This window comes from Boleophthalmus pectinirostris, unplaced genomic scaffold (genome assembly GCF_026225935.1).
Source record: "Boleophthalmus pectinirostris isolate CB_2022bp ecotype Guang Dong unplaced genomic scaffold, ASM2622593v1 HiC_scaffold_12, whole genome shotgun sequence".
NCBI classification, from domain to species: Eukaryota; Metazoa; Chordata; class Actinopteri; order Gobiiformes; family Gobiidae; genus Boleophthalmus; species Boleophthalmus pectinirostris.
Genome location: NW_026571018.1, coordinates 37,746,563 through 37,765,446, shown reverse-complemented (window position 1 = coordinate 37,765,446; position 18,884 = coordinate 37,746,563). Strand labels below are relative to the sequence as shown.

The window sequence follows — 18,884 nt, the reverse complement described above, 5'->3', positions numbered from 1 at the left end:
TTTACAGTAAACAAAAGTCTGTTCATGGAGACTTGGGCTCAACAGAGAACAAACAAGAATTTTCAGGATGTGGTTGGTAAATTCATGTAGTTTTAAAAATCTTGACAATATCAAGTAATCCAAAGTATTCAGATTACATTACTCACTTTAAGTAATTTAATGGATTACGTTACAAACTACATTTTGAGGTCTGTAATCTGTAATCTGTAAACAGTGTTGGGAAGGTAACTTTTAAAATGTAATCCCCTACAGATTACAGATTACACACCCCAAAATGTAGTTTGTAACAGAATCCATTAAATTACTTAAAGTGAGTAACGTAATCTGAATACTTTGGATTACTTGATTTGCTGTAGAGAAGCAAAGACGAGGAAATCTTCACATAAGATGTTTTGTCTGATAAAAGAAAATAAAAAGACCAGACTTTACTGAACCAAATTAAAAATATTATTGATAGAAGAAGAGGAGACACGTCCACACAGCAGGATTTAGTCCTGGTTTAGTCCTGTTTTAGTCCTGGTTTAGACCTGGTGTAGATCTAGTCTAAACCTGGTTTAGTTTCCTGCAAAAATGTGAAAACAGGAAAATACCACCGTGTAATCCATTTATTTGAACAAAGTAACTGTAATCCAATTACCACTCACTGAAACAGTAACTGTAACTGAATACAGTTACTCATCATTTGTACTCTGATTACATAACTCCGATACATGTAATCCGTTACTCCCCAACACTGTCTGTAGGGGAGCACATTATAAAAGTAACTTTCCCAACACTGTTGAAAATGATGAAAATAGAAATCGCAGCAGTCACGTGGTACAGCCGGACAGCGCGGCTTCTGACGTCATCATTTTCAGCTCCTCCCCTAAATGAAGCGAGCCCGCGGACACGCCCCGCCCCCTCCCGCCTCGACACGCGCGAAGCCCCGGTAAGAAACATCAACAAACATAAACAGTGTCGGGAAGGTGACTTTTAAAATGTAATCCCCTACAGATTACAGATTACACACCTCAAAATGTAGTTTGTAACGTAATCCATTAAATTACTTAACGTGAGTAACGTAATCTGAATACTTTGGATTACTTGATTTGCTGTAGAGAAGCAAAGACGAGGAAATCGTAACGTAAGTTGTTTTGTCTGATAAAAGAAAATAAAAAGCCCAAACTTTACTGAACCAAATTAAAAATATTATTGATAGAAGAAGAGGAGACACGTCCACACAGCTTGATTTAGTCCTGTTTTAGTCCTGGTTTAGACCTGGTGTTAGTCCTGGTTTTAGACCTGTTTTAGACCTGTTTTAGACCTGTTGTAGTCCTGTTTTAGTCCTGTTTAGTCCTCGTTTAGGCCTGATTTCAGACCTGTTTTAAACCTGTTTTAGACCTGGATTAGATCTAGTTTAGACCTGGTTTTAGTCCTGGTTTAGTCCTGGTTTAGACCTGGTTTTAGTCCTGGTTTAGTCCTGGTTTAGACCTGGTTTTAGTCCTGGTTTAGTCCTAGTTTAGACCTGGTTTAGTCCTGGTTTAGTCTTGGTTTAGCTCTTGTTTAGATCTGGTTTAGTTTCTGGCCATGAGTGGAATTACTGAAAAAAAAAAAAAAGGATTTAGCCCAAAATGTGAAAACAGAAAAATCCCTCTGTGTAATCCATTTATTTCAACAAAGTAACTGTAATCCAATTACCCCTCACTAAAACAGTAACTGTAACCGAATACAATTACTCATAATTTGTACTCTGATTACGTAACTCCGGTACATGTAATCTGTTACTCCCCAACACTGTGTATGATCATATTTTCCGTCAGTTTTCGTGTTTAGTTAATATTGTGTGTGTTTCGTGTGGGGTTGTTGGAGGTTGACGCTGGAGAAGTCGGTGTAGATTAAACCGAAGGTGGATCCTGCGCCTGGTTTTGACGATGGGTCGGTTACGGTGGCGCGCTCCATCAGCTCGGAAGAAGAAACAAGACACGCCGTTGAAGACTGGAGCTCCCCGAAAAACAGGTACAAATAATCCGTGTATCATTCGTTCATTCGTTTTTCAATATAAAACCAAAAATAAGAAAACGACAAAACGACATGGGCCCCGTGTGGAACCTGTGATCAACAAAAACTGAAGGTACAAGACGGAAAAGATACGGACCAGTTAACTACCATTAAAATATTAGACCTAGTCAGTGTTGGGAAGGTTACTTTTATATGTATTCCCCTACAGATTACAGATTACAGATTACAGATTACATACACCAAAATGTAGTTTGTGAGTAACGTAATCTGAATACTTTGGATTACTCGATATTGTCCTGCTTTTTAAAACTACATGAATGTATCAACTAGACCTGGTTTTAGACCTGGTTTAGACTTGGTTTAGTCCTGGTTTCAGTCCTGTTTTAGTCCTGGTTTAGACCTGGTTTTAGACCTGGTTTTAGTCCTGGTTTTAGTCCTGTTTTAGACTTGGTGTAGTCCTGGTTTAGTCCTTTTAGTTGTTTCAGTCTGGTTTTGTCTGTTTTAGACCTTTTTAGTCTGGTTTAGTCCTGTTTCAGACTTGGTTTAGTCCTGGTTTAGTCCTGGTTTAGACCTGGTTTAGACAGTGGTTTGTCCTGGTTTTAGACCTGGTTTTTAGTCCTGGTTTTAGACTTGTTTAGTCCTGGTTTAGTAGACCTGGTTTTAGTCCTGTTTAGTCCTGTTTAGACTGTTTAGCCTGTTTTAGACTTGGTTTAGTTTTAGTCCTGGTTTTTTGAGACTTGGTTTTAGTTCCTGGTTTTAGATTGGTTTAGTCTGTTTTAGACTGGTTTTAGTTTTTAGTCTGGTTTTAGTTGGTTTAGTCCTGGTTTTAGTCCTGTTAGGTTTTAGTCCTGGTTTTTAGACCTTGGTTTAGTCCTGGTTTTAGTTGGTTTTAGTCCTGTTTTAGTCCTGTTTAGTCCTGTTTTAGTCCTGGTTTTTGGTTTAGTCCTGGTTTTACTTGGTTTAGTCCTGTTTGTTTAGTCTGGTTAGTCCTGGTTTTAGACTTTGGTTGGTTTAGTCCTGTTTTAGAGTGGTTTTTAGTCCTGGTTTTAGTCCTGTTTTAGTCTGGTTTTAGAGTCCTGGTTTAGTCCTGGTTTAGTTGGTTAGTCAGGTTTGGGTTTTTAGTAGACTTGGTTTAGTCCTGGTTTTAGTTTTTAGTCCTGGTTTAGTCCTGGTTTTAGTCCTGGTTTAGTCTTGGTTTTAGTTGGTTTTAGTCCTGTTTAGTCATACCTTTTTTTTTAGGAGAAGCATCAAGTCTTCTCAGGTCACAGGCCTCAAGTCTGAGTCAAGTCCCAAGTCACTGACCTTCAAGTCCAAGTCGAGTCGCAAGTCTTAGTCCAATTTAACAAGTCAAGTCTCAAGTCCTAAAAATAGTGACTCAAGTCTGACTCGAGTCCAAGTCCCACATCTGGTAGCTCTTCTGCCCCACAAAGGAAAAACGCAGTAAGAGTATTTAGTCAAAACTGAGTTAAAACCAAAAACACCTTCATATCACTTGTTTTATTTGTTGACAAAGATTTATGACTCAACTCTGTTTTTAAGAAATCTTTACGTGAAAGTTGCAGTAACTACAGTTTCTTCAGTGATTCAAAGGAAAAGTGCAGGAACAGCAGCTGGGAATGTTCTGGATTGTGCTGGAGAGACATGTTTTAAGGTCTACTTCCAAACTGGGACAAAATACAGACTTGAAACTTTCACAATTTCTTATTCAGCCCAAAACTAGAATAGAGGCTTTGCACCGTCACGTGACCCTACAGCAACGGTACCTACGCCGCCATGACACCGGACACACTATGTCACTGACTTCAGCAGCAATCAGAAACATGGGCAGGTTTTGTTGTGTATTTGTTGTTCTAGACAAGTGGTCACCAACCTTTTTCAGACAAAGATCTACATACTTGGTCCGAGAAAAGAGCAAGATCTACCAACATGAACGTAAATGACAACAACAAAAGTGATCGTGTTTATAGTTCCACACAGCTTTATTTTTGCCATCTTGTAACTTAAGGAGCACTCATTACAGAATGGGGACCAAAACACTCTCTGCAAGAAAAAAATGTGTAACTGCAATACAAACAAAATGCAAACCAAATGCAGTGAAAGCACCAAAATAGTGCAAATTTGATCACTAAACAGCATTAAGGGTCAATGAGAGAAGTTCTATTATATCAAACTCGGGGTGATGGGTGAATCTGATTTCCTTGGTAATTTTGAAGTTTGGTTTATAGATGCAAACAGCTAAACTGAGACATCTGTGAGGTGCCTCTCGGTCAGACTGCTTCTGTGCTTGGATTTGATGATTTTCATTTGTGAAAAGACCACCTCACGCAGTTAGTAAACCAAAGTAAGCGCTCACTTTCAATGCACATCTAGTATCACAAATTGTTGAATTCAGCTGGAGATCTACCGGACACGGCAAAGATCGAATTGTTGATCGCGATCTAAGGTGGGGACCACTGTTCTAGGACGCTCTGAAGGGATAAAATGAATCGTTTTCACTGTTCTCTGAAATGACTCATCAGGATCAAACAAGGGAATTATTTGAAAAAAAGACGCGGATTATAGCAGCAAAATAAACCGCGAAGGATTTCCTATTGTACCATCAGATACCCGACAGTTTCATAAGGGTATTTGCTATAAATTATTTCGTAGCTTATTTATGAAAGAAGCCATTTATGAACAAAAATTTTATTAATTTATCCAGGAAAACCGCACTATTTAATTTAACGAACGCACACTGGCTCCTGTGATCAACACGACGCAGAGTCGTAAGAGTCTGTGAGCGAACCGAAAGAATCGACATGAAAAGATTTTCCCAACGTTACAAAGATCCGCTCAAAAGTGATTATTCTAGAAGACATGTTGTGGATAAACAAGACAATAAGAAAACATGGTCTACGACGAGACATGTTTATATGTGCTGGAAGATCCAGTTTCTACTGCACTCACTGCAAATGTTTCTTTTATATTTTTGTTCAGTAATGTGCTTCTCTCATTAAATAAACTATGAAACAATTTAAATAGCAAATACCTTGAGAAAGTGACGTGAGTGTGTCTGATGGTACCACAGGAATCTTCTTCGCAGTTTATGTTCTCTAGACATAATTCCCATTTTTTTCTATAATTCCTTGTTGATCTGATGAGTCATTCCAGAGGAAGTGAAGAACGTTCTTTTATCCCTTTCGAGCGTCTAGAAACCAAATACACAAAAACCTGCCCTTTTCTCCGATCTGCTGAAGTCAATGAATATGTTGCCCGTGTCATGGCGGCGTAGGGTCACATGACGGTGTGTTTAGGTTTTATTAAACATTGTAAACAGAAGAAAGACAGAGATTAATTCNTCTCCACACGTTCTGATGCTCAAGGCCGTTCTCCTCTTTTATTTCATTAGGAGGCCCTAGTTACAGAAACGATAATTCTCAAGGGGAAGGGGAACAGCAAAGACATAATAAGAAACTGATGCAAGCTATGCATAGTTAAACACATAAAACATGATTAACAAACAGGAGGTGCCTTAGGTTTGGTCAGACATCCATCATACTCTTGCATGTGTGACAGTGGGAGTTGGCTTCATGTGAGGAATCATCTCGAGGTTCACTAGAGCGATAGGACACTGCACACAGTTGTCAAACACACAGAGGTTATTCATTTTCATACAAGTGATTGGTACATTATAAATCAAAGAATTGTAGTTACATAAATGGTTAACTCATAGGCCTAGAATATCACACAAGTATTTAGCAAATATGGGATAATAAAATTATTCTGACACGGTGCAAAGCCTCTATACTTTGTTTTTGAAGGTACAAAATCTTCATGAATATGTTTTCTCAGACCACCTCATTTTCAGTTTTTTTGACTGTACATTCAGAGGTCAAAGGTCAAATCAGTGGTGATGGTGGTGAGTGACAGATATTACCTCATTATACAGTAAACTCGCTGGTAATGCTCTACATAACCTACGGTATTGAGCTTTGGGGCAGTACATATAAGACTAATACAAATCCAGTCTTTATCTGCAAAAAAGACAATAAGAGCATCACATTATCAACTTATAACGAACCAACCAATGTGTTATTTATAAAAACCTTCAAACGCTGAAATTTTATGATTTAGTCTTTACCTTTATACTCTGAAAATCATGTTCAAAGTAAACAACAATCTCCTGCCAAAATCTTTACAGAACATGTTCAAAATCCGAAAGAGGCACGACCGTGTTTATTAAAAAGAAAATCAGAACAAACATTATGAATTTTTTGTAAATCTGTTAAAGGGGTGGAGCTCTGGAACAACTGGACAGAAAACCTAAAATTGTGCACCACTTTCTTTCACTTCATAAAGCCGTTTAAATGTTTAACTCTGGACAGATACATGAAATATGAGACTTAGTTTGTGCTGTAGAACTTTGTTGTTCTGTTACTGATTAGTTTGTTTCCTCCTGCTGTATTTTTGAAGATGAACTGATGTCAAGATGAAGCTCTGACAAAGGAATAAAGGGCAGGCATGATAAGCTTAAGCTTCAGCCTGCACCTTTTCGGTCTGTATATGTTAAATATGACTGTTTATGAATTAATGTCAAAATATACCTGTGACCGAAATAAAAAATAATAAAAATAAAACAAAAATAAAGCATAAACACACTGTCATTACTGTACCTCTAACACACACAGGAGGGATGACATCAACATTTTACAGCAGGAGGCGCAGGACCTCGTTCTTCCAGTGAACTACCTTTACAAAATGAAAATGACAGAGAACTACTAACTTTAGTGATTGCAAGAAATGTAGTATATGAGAGCCTTAGATGAGGTACAGTTACATGTTTATAAAACATTATCTATTTATTAGTGCACAAAGTTGGACATCAAAATTTTACTTTTACAATGGTAATAGGCATTTAATTCATCAAATTGGAGTTATTTGTCACAGTCTGTATAATTCAGAAGTCCCTTGGTGAGCTGCTTGGACGGAGGTGGTGAGCTCCTGGTCGCTCTCCAGATGCAGGTTGGAGACTCCTGCTTTAAAGACATTTTTTTCAGTTTAACTATCAGCGCAGTTACTGTATTTTTTTTTCCTTTGTTGCATTGCTTGACCCTGATCTAAACCAACTTCAGAAACTCACATTCTTCCTGTGAGACCTTTCTAAAGATCTGACTTGATTGTGTAACCTGCTTGTCTCCGTGGTGATAGGTAACTTTTAATTACCTAATCTCAAACATTCCAGGTGAAGTGTGTAAAATCCCTCAGTCATTCAGGCAGAATCCATGGCAAAAGGAGAAATTCAATTTGTCAACTGAACAAAAGTTGATTTGGTTGAATATGTTTCACAGCTAATTCAAGCTGCTTCTTCAGTTTTGGTCAAAATGCTGAGGGACACTTCCTTATATCTGCCTGAAGTGAGAAACTAACTGTTTCCTTCAGGCAGATGTAAGACGTTCTGACCAGAGCTGAAGAAGCAGCTTGGATGAGCTGCGAAACATATTCAACCAAATCAACTTTTGTTCAGTTGACAAATTGAATTTCTCCTTTTGCCATTCCAGGTGAAGCCATAACCTCTCCACAAGCAGGTGATGGACCCCAAATAGAAAAGTTCCGTAGTGTGCCTTTAAGCCTACAGTAGAGATGAGGGGCAGGTTTGTGCTTATGCAGACATTTGTCGTACAGTGAGTTCAAGTAACACCAGTAATAATGGTCTAGTTCAGGAGTGTCAAACTCATTTTGGTCCGGGGGTCGTGTCCAACCGACTTTGATCCCAAAGTGTCCGGATCAGAAAACTCATGTCATATAAACCCCAAAAATAACAATAAGTTCAAATATTTGTGCAGAGAAACACAAATCTATTACAGAAATCTTTTTTAATTGATGAACTCTTTCTTTTACAAAATATTATAATATTATGAACAACCTGAAACTTTAAGAAAAATACAATTTCAACACAAAGTTTTAACATGAACTTGTATGTAAACAGGAATAAGTAAATTTTTCTTGTAAAATCCTGCACTCGGCTCCACTTTTCTCATGTTGGACATTTTTCTGATGAGGGTGTCACGGTCAACAGTCAAAACGATCGTCCTTTAAGAGCGTTTGGAAAGAGACAAGTCTTCATTTGTGCTGCTCTGGTGGGAGGGGCCACGTACAGAGACGCTGGAGACGCTGCTGTGATAAACACCACAGAAAATTAACAAGATTTTAATAGAAAATATAATTCAAATATTTTAGTAGAAAATCAGCCGAGGGCCAGATTAAAGGTCTTGGAGGGCTGGATCTGGCCCCCGGGCCGTATGTTTGACACCTGCGCTCTAGTTCAACATCTGTAGAAATGCCTTTAGATGTTTCACGTAAAGTGCATCTGGAAGTAAACCTTCATCACAACATGCTGACGGCTCTTTTACAGTCAGGATCAAATGCAGCGGTTGTTTTTATTTTCTTCTTGTTGTTCACTGTTGAGGTCTGAAGAAACAAATGGGGAAAAGAACGTGTGAGGTGTTGCCAGAAGAGGGCGAGCTGCACGTCCACGCAGTCCACACTCTCCAGCCAGAGGTGAGGGACACATGCTGCTTTCAAGTGCTGTCAGGTAAACCGTAAATATGACCGACCCAGGTGACGCCGGAACACTGTCGAAGTGGTTTGAACACAAATGTATTTTGAGATGATTGTATGAAGTGATGATGTGATCTTGGCCAGATATATAACCACAACATTTGTATAGACACAAGAGGCAAATCACAAAGCCTGCAGCGTAAGTACCGTCATTTCCTAACCTATCCATCTTGGCGTCCACCTCTGTACGGTTAATTTGGTGGACCAATCACGTCGCAGCATTGAGGTTTGTGTTAAAGCCAAAGTGGAAGCACCCAAATATCTGGGTTTCACGTGACGTCACAGGGCGATGTTTGTCAGCACGCAAAATCAGATGGAGGGCAGGAAGTGAACCGACTGGAGGAAAATGCCGATGTGTTGTGTAGTTTACGGCCGTGCCAATCGTTCTAACCGAGAGAAGGAAAAGCGATTTTTTTTGGAGTACCGAATATAGTCGTCCACAAAGGTCAGAAATGGGAAAAGCCGACAGAACGACGCCGTAAAAAGTGGATTACAAACCTGTTTGAGGTCGGGAGGAGCAAAATTCGCTAATGCTCATGTCTGCAGTGAACACTTCGACAAAGGTTTGTTACAAAGATAAATTGTTTTTTGTAGTTTATCTAAACATAAACGAATCATTAACGACTAACAGCTGACGAAGTTTGTTGACATTAAATAGTTCAGATCGAGGTCACTGCCGATACACTGCAGTTTTTCCCATAACGTCTATACACATAAAATAAGAGAAACACTCACCCCGGCGAAGACCAAACCATAATCATCATTTAGGCATTTTGCACCAAGGTTGAGGACACATCCACTGACAAAAAAAGTTCTATGCCTCCAAACTTTTGTACTTTGCCTTCATCTGTTGTCTGGTGTAGAACGACGTCTGAAGAGCTAAATAGTTCGTGATCTCCTCTGCCTCGATTGTCGGCAAATCTTTTACTTCGGTTGAAAATTCTCTCATTTTCAATAAGATCGGGGTCACGCCCAATATATTTGTCGACTAACTGCTCGTACTTTTGTCTCGCTACTGGCTCTAAATCCTGACAATAAGAACTCTTCTCCATATCTGTGTTCTCCAGAGCCGTGTTTGTTTGTCGTGTTTGTCTTCACTTCCTGCCCTCCACCTGAAATTGGCGCATCATCGGGATCACGTGACTGAAACCCTCCTATGGACCTAAACAAACATAGCGACGCTGACAGACTGACTTTATCCTGTTTAGTTTGTGAAAAACGTGCAGAGGGAAGCACTGTGCGCATTTGTGGACAGAGAAGATGTTCGTGCGTTGTGATTTTTCAGCTTCAGCATCATGGCATTTTGTGTTTTTTCCAGTCTCTTTGCTTGAGAACAGTTCCAGACTGATAATGTGTAGAACTCCATTCAGAGTGACACAGATCAGTCTGGTTTGATCCGGGTGAATAATTGCTCCACAAACACAATCTCCTGTATCACTTTATTCTGCAAAAACACTGCACTTTTAGTTTAGGCCTGTACACTACTGACTGATTTGTGTTAGTGATGTAACAGCGCGGGACTGTTGCCATCGCAAATAGACCCACCATAGGTCAAATCTTCAGGCTAAGATAGTTTTTTTTATTTAATTTGTAATATATTCAGTGCTTTTTTTGTCCACATAACTCACAGTATATATGCCCTTTTTCTTTTTTTCCCCCCAGACATAAAATTAATATAAATGTAGAAAGTAGAAAAAGAAAAACGAAAATTAACTGACTAAATAATAATACAGGCTAAGGTAGTTTTGACCAACTCTAGCTCAAGACTAAAATGACTCAGTCAGTTTGTCCCGTTGGCTCTGGTTAAAGCACGGGTCAAATGCAGAGAATTCATGTCCCTGATTTCTAAACTGTATCTTAATTATATGTTTATTGTATTTTTATTTTGTACCTCCTCATTGTTGGGGGAATAACAAACTAATTAATGAGAGAATAACAGAATAATCACTAATGTTATCGGATTTAACTATAGAGGCTTTGCACCGTCATGTGACCCTACAGCAACGGTACTGACGCCGCCATGACACCGGGCAACACTATGTCACTGACTTCAGCAGCATCGGAGAAACATGGGCAGGTTTTGTTGTGTATTTGGTTGTTCTAGACGCTCTGAAAGAGATAAAACGATTTGGTTCTTCACTGTTCCTCTGGAAATGACTCATCAGGATCAAACAAGGGAATTATGTCTAGAGAACATAAACCGTGAAGAGATTTCCTGTGATACCATCAAGACACACTCACGTCACTTTCATCAAGGTATTTGTTATTTAAATAATTTCATAGTTTATTTAATGAGAGAAGCACATTTACTGAACTAAAATGTAAAAAGAAAACATTTGCAGTGTGAGTGGCAGTAGAAACTGGATCTTCCAGCACATATAAACATGTCACTCGTCGTAGGACCATGTTTTCTTTATTGTCTTGTTTATCCACAACTTTGTCTTCTAGTAATTAATCACTTTTGGTGAGCAGATCTTTGTAAAGTTCGCGAGGATCTTTTCATGGTCGATTCTTTCGAGGTTCGGCTCACAGACTCTTGGACTCGTGCGTCATGTTGATCACAGGAGCCCAGTGTGGGTTCGTTGAATCATAAACTAGTGCAGGTTTTCCTGGATAAATTATTGAAATTTTAGCTCAGTAAATGTGCTTCTTTCATTAAATAAACTATGAAACAATTTAAATAGCAAATACCTTGATGAAACTTCGGGTGTCTTGATGGTAACATTGGAAATCTCTTCGCGGTTTATTTTTGCTGCTATAATCTGCGTCTTTTTTTCGATAATTCCCTTGTTTTAGCTCCTGATGTGTAATTTCCAGAGGAACAGTGAAGAAACTATTCATCTTATCTCTTTCAGAGCGTCTAGAACAACCAAATACACAACAAAACCTGCCCATGTTTCTCCGATTCTACTGAAGTCAATGACATATTGTGCCCGGTGTCATGGCGGCGTAGGCACCGTTGCTGTAGGGTCACGTGGCGGTGCAAAGCCTCTATTGATCTATTGATACAGTACTGGAGCTTGAGTGTACATTCAAACTGTACACTGGTCAGAATGTACACGCTCACACGAGAACACTGTATGAACAGCATGAGTATTATTCTGTTCTTCCTTAACACTCATCATATTCCTCTGCAGGTTCCACAGGTCGACTTGGTCACTGGAGTGGAGAGTTCAGACAGCTCCTCGTCCCTGGGCCTGGTCATAGACACGTCCTACAGCTCTGGTGATCAGCCCATGCTAGTGGATTCTTCCAGCACTTTACCTTCTCCAGAAATTTTCAGAGATGAAAAACATAATCTGCTGCAATGTGGGTACTAAAACATATGGAATTATTGCAATTAGATTTGCAATGTGTTTTTTATTATCAAGATTTCATGAACAGTGGACATTTTTAAAACAAGACATCAAGTAGAATTCACAGCTAAGAGAAGATAGTTTCTGCCAAAGTGAAACCCTGTGCATAAACTCCATGGAGATACAGGGACATCTGGTTCTCTACACATGTGTGTTAGATGACATAAATACTTTTACTCTTACTGAAATAGTTTTACCATTAGCTTCATTTAAGTAGGTTTAATGCTTTACTGTGGAACATCTAGCATTCTGTCTGTACTATACTATTCCCATCTACACTACTATATCTGTATATATATATATCTATATCTATACTTTCATTACTATCTCTTCTATCTATACTTTCTATTTATTGTGTTCAGAAGATACTGTGGTGACTCAGTGCACACGTTGCCAAACACTCAAATAAGTTTTAAGATTGTCTGAAAACTCAAGAATAAACAAATGGATTTTAAATGGCACATTTTCAGGAGCCTGTGATCAATACGATCGTTCATGTTTAGGAGTTTGAGGTTCAACATAAATGTGAGAGTGAACTAAAAAACTGTTGTCTAATGCTCGCTAACTTGTGACTGTAATTTTGTGTGTGAGAGTTCACCTGTCCAACTAAGTCGGCTCTTTCTGAACAGACTGCAGTTACAGTACATACATGGCAGAACCTACAGTTCGTGTCACATCCCCAGGAGATGCTGATGACATCACCTGCAAGTATCAGTATTATCTATTCAGATGAATTGGTTGCTCCATCAACTCTGTCCATCAAATTTGTCCTCCTTTCATTGTTTATTGTTTTTATACTATTTACCAACCTTTAAATATTGTTCCATCATTCGGACTGTTTTTGTGTTACCAGGGGAATCGAGAACTTTCCCCATGGACCTCACAGACTCACTCATGCCCAAGAACTCCACTCTGCTGGACCTGAGCCAGGCTGAGACCATCCACACGCACTCGCCGCCCAACCTGTCCACCATCATGGGTAAAAGAGCACACACAAAATAATTTCTATTGTGGAGAAATGAGACGTATTATGCCAAATCCACTTTTATGAGCTTTTACTGCTGCAGGAGCCATTTTTCTTTCGTTTAGGCTGGGGTTAATTTGTGTCACTGTTTGTCTGGGCACAGGGTGACCTATATTCGGCTTGGCCACAAGGGGGCAGGGTGGAGTCAAGCCCTATATAAATGCACAGGTGCCAATGTACTGGGTGTGTGGGTGACAGAAGGTCACATGGTTTTTACCGCTCTCCTTTTGGTCGGTGGTCCAGCTTTCACTACTCAACTCTGTAATATTATCAAACATCTTTTCATCCATCCTACTCCTTTCTGCTCTACAATCTAATGTGCCAATCCCCTGCACCCAGAAATGACAAAAGGTTAGGACTAAAATTGTCGCTACAACTGGTAATCAGTTAGAATGGGTTAGTCCATGTTTTATTTCTATTGCATGACCCTGACACTAGCCAGTCCCTCCTATAATGTGGGACAGCGGAATCACAGCCGATCATTTGTAGCACGTCTCTCATTCATGTAGATTTGAGATTAGTGCTGCGATTGTTGATTTTGCTGTCTCTCAGTCCTCTGTCATGTTTGTCTTGACGTGAGTGACTATGCTTTTCTCTGATTGGTTAATCCACCAGCTGATCACAGGCATGGAACAGGTACAGTCTGTCTGCTCAAGAATCAGCCAGCGTCTCTATTTTTTAAGACGGCTTAGGTTACATGGAGTTGACACCAATGTAATGCTGTTGTTTTACAAAGCATGCATAGAATCTATCTTACGCTATGGCATGTCAACATGGTTTGGTGACCTGTCAGTCAAACTTAAAGCACAGATTTTTACCTTGACTAAAAGAGCAGGTAAAATAATGGCAGTGGCCCCAAGCTCACTTCAGCAAATTTTTGAGGAGACTGTTAGGAAGCTCGGCAGGAAGGTGATCAATGACCCAACCCATGTTCTTCACAGTCAGTTTGAGTTGATGCCATCAGGCAGAAGGTTCAGGGTCCCAAACTAAACTGAACAGATTCAAACATTCTTTTGTGCCACTAGCTGTTAATCTGCTAAACTCAGATAGTGCAGTTAAAAATAATTATAAAAGGCTTAGGGATTGTGCAATTAAAACTACACATAGGCTTAGGGAATGTGCAATAATTAATAGAACAGAAGAATGCAAGGGTTTGCCTGTTAAGGATAATTTAAGAGTCCTGTTGGTGCATCACTCGTGGTCATACTCAGTCTCATATTTACTTTGTTTTATGGTGTTTGTTTATGTGCTGCTTTGTGTTGTGTTATCCTGTTTTTTTGATAAATCATGTTACCCCCCTGTCCCAAGACAAATTTCTCCCATGTGAGACAATAAAGGATTATCTTATCTTATTATATATTATATAAAAGAGACAGGATATAGCTCCAGTTTGTTGAATATCTGGGTTTCACGTGACGTCACAGGCAAAGTTTGTCAGCACGCAAAATCAGATGGAGGGCAGGAAGTGAACTGACTGGAGGAAAATGCCGATGTGTTGTGTAGTTTACGGCTGTGCCAATCGTTCTAACCGAGAGAAGGAAAAGCGATTTTTTTAGAGAACCGAATATAGTCGTCCACAAAGGTCAGAAATGGGAAAAGCCGACAGAACAAAAGTGGATTACAAACCTGTTTGCGGTCGGGAGGAGTAGAATTCGCTCATACTCGTGTCTGCAGTGAACACTTCGTCAAAGGTTTGTTACAAAGCTAAATTGTTTTTTGTGGTTTACCTAAACATAAACGAATCATTAACGACTAACAGCTGACGAAGTTTGTTGACATTAAATAGTTCAGATCGAGGTCACTGCCGATACACTGCAGTTTTTCCCATAACGTCTATACACATAAAATAAGAGAAACACTCACCCCGGCGAAGACCAAACCATAATCATCATTTAGGCGTTTTGCACCGAGGTTGAGGATCCATCCACTGACAAAAAAAGTTCTATGCCTCCAAACTTTTGTACTTTGCCTTCATCTGTTGTCTGGTGTAGAACGATGTCTGAAGAGTTCAATAGTTTGTGATCTCCTCTGCCTCGATTGTCTGCAAATCTTTTACTTCGGTTGAAAATTCTCTCATTTTCAATAAGATCGGGGTCACGCCCAATATATTTGTCGACTAACTGCTCGTACTTTTGCCTCGCTACTGGCTCTAAATCCTGACAATAAGAACTCTTCTCCATATCTGTGTTCTCCAGAGCCGTGTTTGTTTGTCGTGTTTGTCTTCACTTCCTGCCCTCCACCTGAAATTCGCGCATCATCATGATCACGTGACTGAAACCCTCCTATTGGTACGGTCCAAGTATGTGGTTTTGACTGGCCAGGCAACTGTTTCCGCTGATTGATGCATGAGTGATTCTCTGTTGTCCTGAACTGTAGACTTGGGGGCTCAAGAAGTTGTTTTCACCTACCCCCTAAGTCAGCACACAACTCTGTACTTTTTTGTGATTTTTTTTTTTTTTTATTCAAACTCCTAGTCGTAATAAATGTTCAAAAAATGAAAATCCGTTGCTTGGTTTAATGAAGGCCACTATGATGATACAGGGCCTTGATGATACGAGGGCCTGGTCGAGCAGTATTTTGTTGTTTTGGATCAGTATTGCAGTTTACGTTTGTCAGCGTAATTATTTGTCTGTTATTAACCTACACTGTCAAATTGTGTTTCCAGATGCCCCCACAATTCTTGCAGAAAATGACCCTCAGGACCTCGTGTGAGTGGAAATGTGATGGAAATGTGCATGTTTACAGTATTATGCAAATCTCAACTAAACTAAACTGAATGTATCACGTTTAGCTCAAACCAAAGGGTGTCAGACAACGGTGAAATATTAAAAGGTAAGGTCGGAAATAAATGTTTAGTTTTGAAGTGCATCATGCAACTAATGCTCATCTTCTTCTTTTTTTTTTTTTTTTTTTGAAACAAAGCACAAACACCACCAGCTGTAAGTATGTGTTTTTATTGTTCATTTTAAAGGGATAGTTCAGGTTTGTTGACATGAATCTGTATGTCATCCCCGTCAGCAGTGTGGTGCATCCACACTGACTCCTCCTGGCCGTTTTGGTGAGCCGACAGTGGTTAGTGTGACATACAGTAAAAAGTTCATGTCAAAAAACCTGAACTATCCCTTTAAGACCCAAAGGTTGACGGTTAGATCCTTGGTACGTGGCTGCATAGTACATTGCTTTCTTCTGTTATGTCCTTTGGCTAGACACATCTCCCACCTTGCCCATGTATAACAAATTGTGTGATGTGAAATTGCTACCATAGTATTATATTAAAAACATTGTATATCTAAATTATTATTGCAAAATAAATTATGAATAAAATAAGCAAAGAATGCAGCAAGGTACCAATGAAGAAAATACAATAAAGGCAGGGTCAAGAGAAAACAGTGCAGATGGTGTGAGATTTGGATATTACGTCATACATAGTTTAATTTAGTGTGTGTTATTCAATCTGTTTCAGCAGCTTCTCATCAAAAAAATGTGTTTCAAAAAGCAGGTGTGGTTCCGAAGTCCTTTATTTTCTGAAAAAATAAAAAACACACCAAGGCCCAAACCGAGAAGTAAAGAGAAGATGAGAAGGCGTGCCCCCTCCAGCCCTCATCAGAACATAGAGCCCGAGGTGATGAACACAGAGACCGAAGACATCGATGGAGGAGTGTTTTTTGACTTTGCCTCCAACTCTGAACAGGAAAGTTACTTCTCCAAAATGAGAAAAAGATGTTCCAAACTCAACAGTACAATCATATTTCCTTTGACAGCAGCGAAGGGAAACTAAACATGAAGTAAGTTTTTTCAGTGCATTGCCCAGCACCTGCTTGTCTCTATGGAGATGTAATTGCTTTTCCTGGAATGTTCCACACTATGGCCAAGGACATAACATAAAGCCAAGTCACAGGTAAGATCTGTGGAGAGGTGATCCATCTTATGGTGAGAATGCATGTTTTTAACATACTATTTGCAATAAGAAACACTACTTCACAAAATGCAAGATGAGTAAGTTTAATGCCATACTGTAGGGCTGGGTATCATTAAGAAGTTGCCGATACGATACATACCTCAATACACAGGCCACGATACGATACATATCTCGATGCAGTGCACTTTCAATTCGATACGATATATTTCAAATCGAGTCGATACTGTTCAATAAAAATAAAAGCTAAATCATGACTTTAACACTAAAAGTCTTTGTTAAACCACTTTTTGTGCGAAGTTCATATGAAACACAAACATTTTAATCATCAAAACAGTGAAAATGTCAAATGTGTTGCATAAACAAGTTTCCTTCCACTAAATAAACAACAAAACTGTAGCATTGTAACAAAATAATTTAGTAAAATGAACCAAAAAATACTCTTGGGGATATATCGATACATCAGCCCATCGATACTGCATCATCACATTAAACAATACGATATATCGATATTTTTATATTTTTGCACACCCCTACCATACTGTGGAACATTCCAGGCAAGCAATATCATCTCCTTTAGAAACAGGCAGGTTGTGGACCATGCACCAAAACGTTACGTGATAACACACCTTTAACATCTTATATAACTCTAAATAGTCTTAGATGGATGAAAATTGTTTAAAATGGAAGTTAAAATTGCTTGAAATGTGAATATTATATTTTGGAACAGTTTCATTATTCAGTTGGACATTGTTTACCCAGTTCTTTTTTTTTTTTTTTACTCATAGATGTTTATACTGGTAGCCTATACAAAATTGATATTTTTGTTTTGTGAAGCCAAACGATCTCTTTAGAAATATGCTCCTTTAAAACAAACGTTGTAGACTTAAATAAATCTTGAAATCTGTTGTTCAGTATTCCCGCAAGTTCATGTGAGGTTTAAAAAGAAAAAGAAAAAAAAAAAAAAAAAAGGAAATATTGTCAAATCATAGTGAGTCTGTGTTTATGTGTCCATGACTATTTGACCACTAGATGTCACTCTTGCTTTACGAGCTAAACTTGCTTATGTCGTTGTCTTGTCTCTGTTGGCCGATCTTCTGTTATGCTGTTGTGCATTTTTCACATTTTATTGTGTGTCCTTGAATAAATGTCATGCCGTAAGATATTTTTGTGAACTGCGATTGAATTTGTTAAGTAAAACTATGTTGTTGTTTTTTCTTTAAATGTTTATTTCAACTGTTAGTGGTAGTTCTTTATTTCAACTGTTTCAACTAGGCATACTTCAGTTGACTTATTATCTTGATGGCCTATTTTTATTGAAGTTGCACATGATTTACATATTCAAATGCGTTAAACTATAGCCTTAAATAGATGAAAAGTTACGTGATAACACACCTTTAACATCTTATATAACTCTAAATAGTCTTAGATGGATGAAAATTGTTTAAAATGGAAGTTAAAATTGCTTGAAATCTGAATATTATATTTTGGACCAGATTTATTATCCACTGATATTTTTGTGAACTGCGATTAAATTTGTTAAGTAAAACTACCCTGTTTAAATGTTTATTTCAACTATATTTATTTTCATATAGGCCTATTTTAAGAAGTAATTTACTATGCATTTCAGTTTTATTTTTCCAGTAGTTCACTCACACTTCAACAAAGTGAAAGAGCTTGGCTTATACATTTTGTTGCAATAACCAGGCATGCTTCAGTTGACTTATTATGAATGAATATTTATTCGGACAGTAATTACATAGAACATTAAAAAAAACACAAAAAACAACAACACGTAAATACATAGATATAACACAAAAAGTAACTATTTCTATTCTATAATAACAGGCAAAATAAATGTTATGCAGAATTTTCCTTGTGTCCGAAAAAGGAGTGGGAGAAAGTAAATACTTATTTAACCCCATCCCTTTTTTCTACCGTCCCAAATTAACAAAGAACACATACAGACTTCTCATTTCCTGTACATTATAAG

General features: G+C 38.5%; 1 protein-coding gene across 6 annotated transcripts; it reads left to right on the top strand.

The window, feature by feature from the left end:
- The first annotated feature begins 902 nt into the window (after positions 1–902).
- LOC110155914 (uncharacterized) lies at positions 903–18,388 on the top strand. Of its 6 annotated transcripts, none has more exons than XM_055148423.1 (10): positions 903–928; positions 1,849–1,995; positions 8,444–8,535; positions 11,733–11,904; positions 12,581–12,655; positions 12,805–12,930; positions 15,641–15,683; positions 15,767–15,807; positions 15,898–15,914; positions 16,439–18,388. In XM_055148423.1, the coding sequence occupies exons 2-10, from the start codon at positions 1,911–1,913 to the stop codon at positions 16,751–16,753; spliced, it is 966 nt and encodes a 321-aa protein (XP_055004398.1). In that variant the 5' UTR covers positions 903–928; positions 1,849–1,910; the 3' UTR covers positions 16,754–18,388. The 6 variants fall into 6 exon arrangements, with proteins under 6 accessions (XP_055004398.1, XP_055004401.1, XP_055004400.1 ...); XM_055148426.1 differs by lacking the exon at positions 903–928 and adding an exon at positions 1,073–1,123 and having other exon boundaries at positions 16,475–18,388; XM_055148425.1 differs by lacking the exon at positions 903–928 and adding an exon at positions 1,073–1,123 and having other exon boundaries at positions 16,472–18,388.
- The last annotated feature ends 496 nt before the right edge of the window (positions 18,389–18,884 follow it).

Excerpts from the sequence above, each read along its gene's own strand:
- LOC110155914 (XM_055148423.1), top strand. The coding sequence starts at position 1,911 with ATGGGTCGGTTACGGTGGCGCGCTCCATCAGCTCGGAAGAAGAAACAA. Across the intron at positions 11,905-12,580 it reads AAAACATAATCTGCTGCAAT|ACTGCAGTTACAGTACATAC; the intron begins GTGGGTACTAAA and ends CTTTCTGAACAG. Across the intron at positions 12,931-15,640 it reads CAACCTGTCCACCATCATGG|ATGCCCCCACAATTCTTGCA; the intron begins GTAAAAGAGCAC and ends TTGTGTTTCCAG.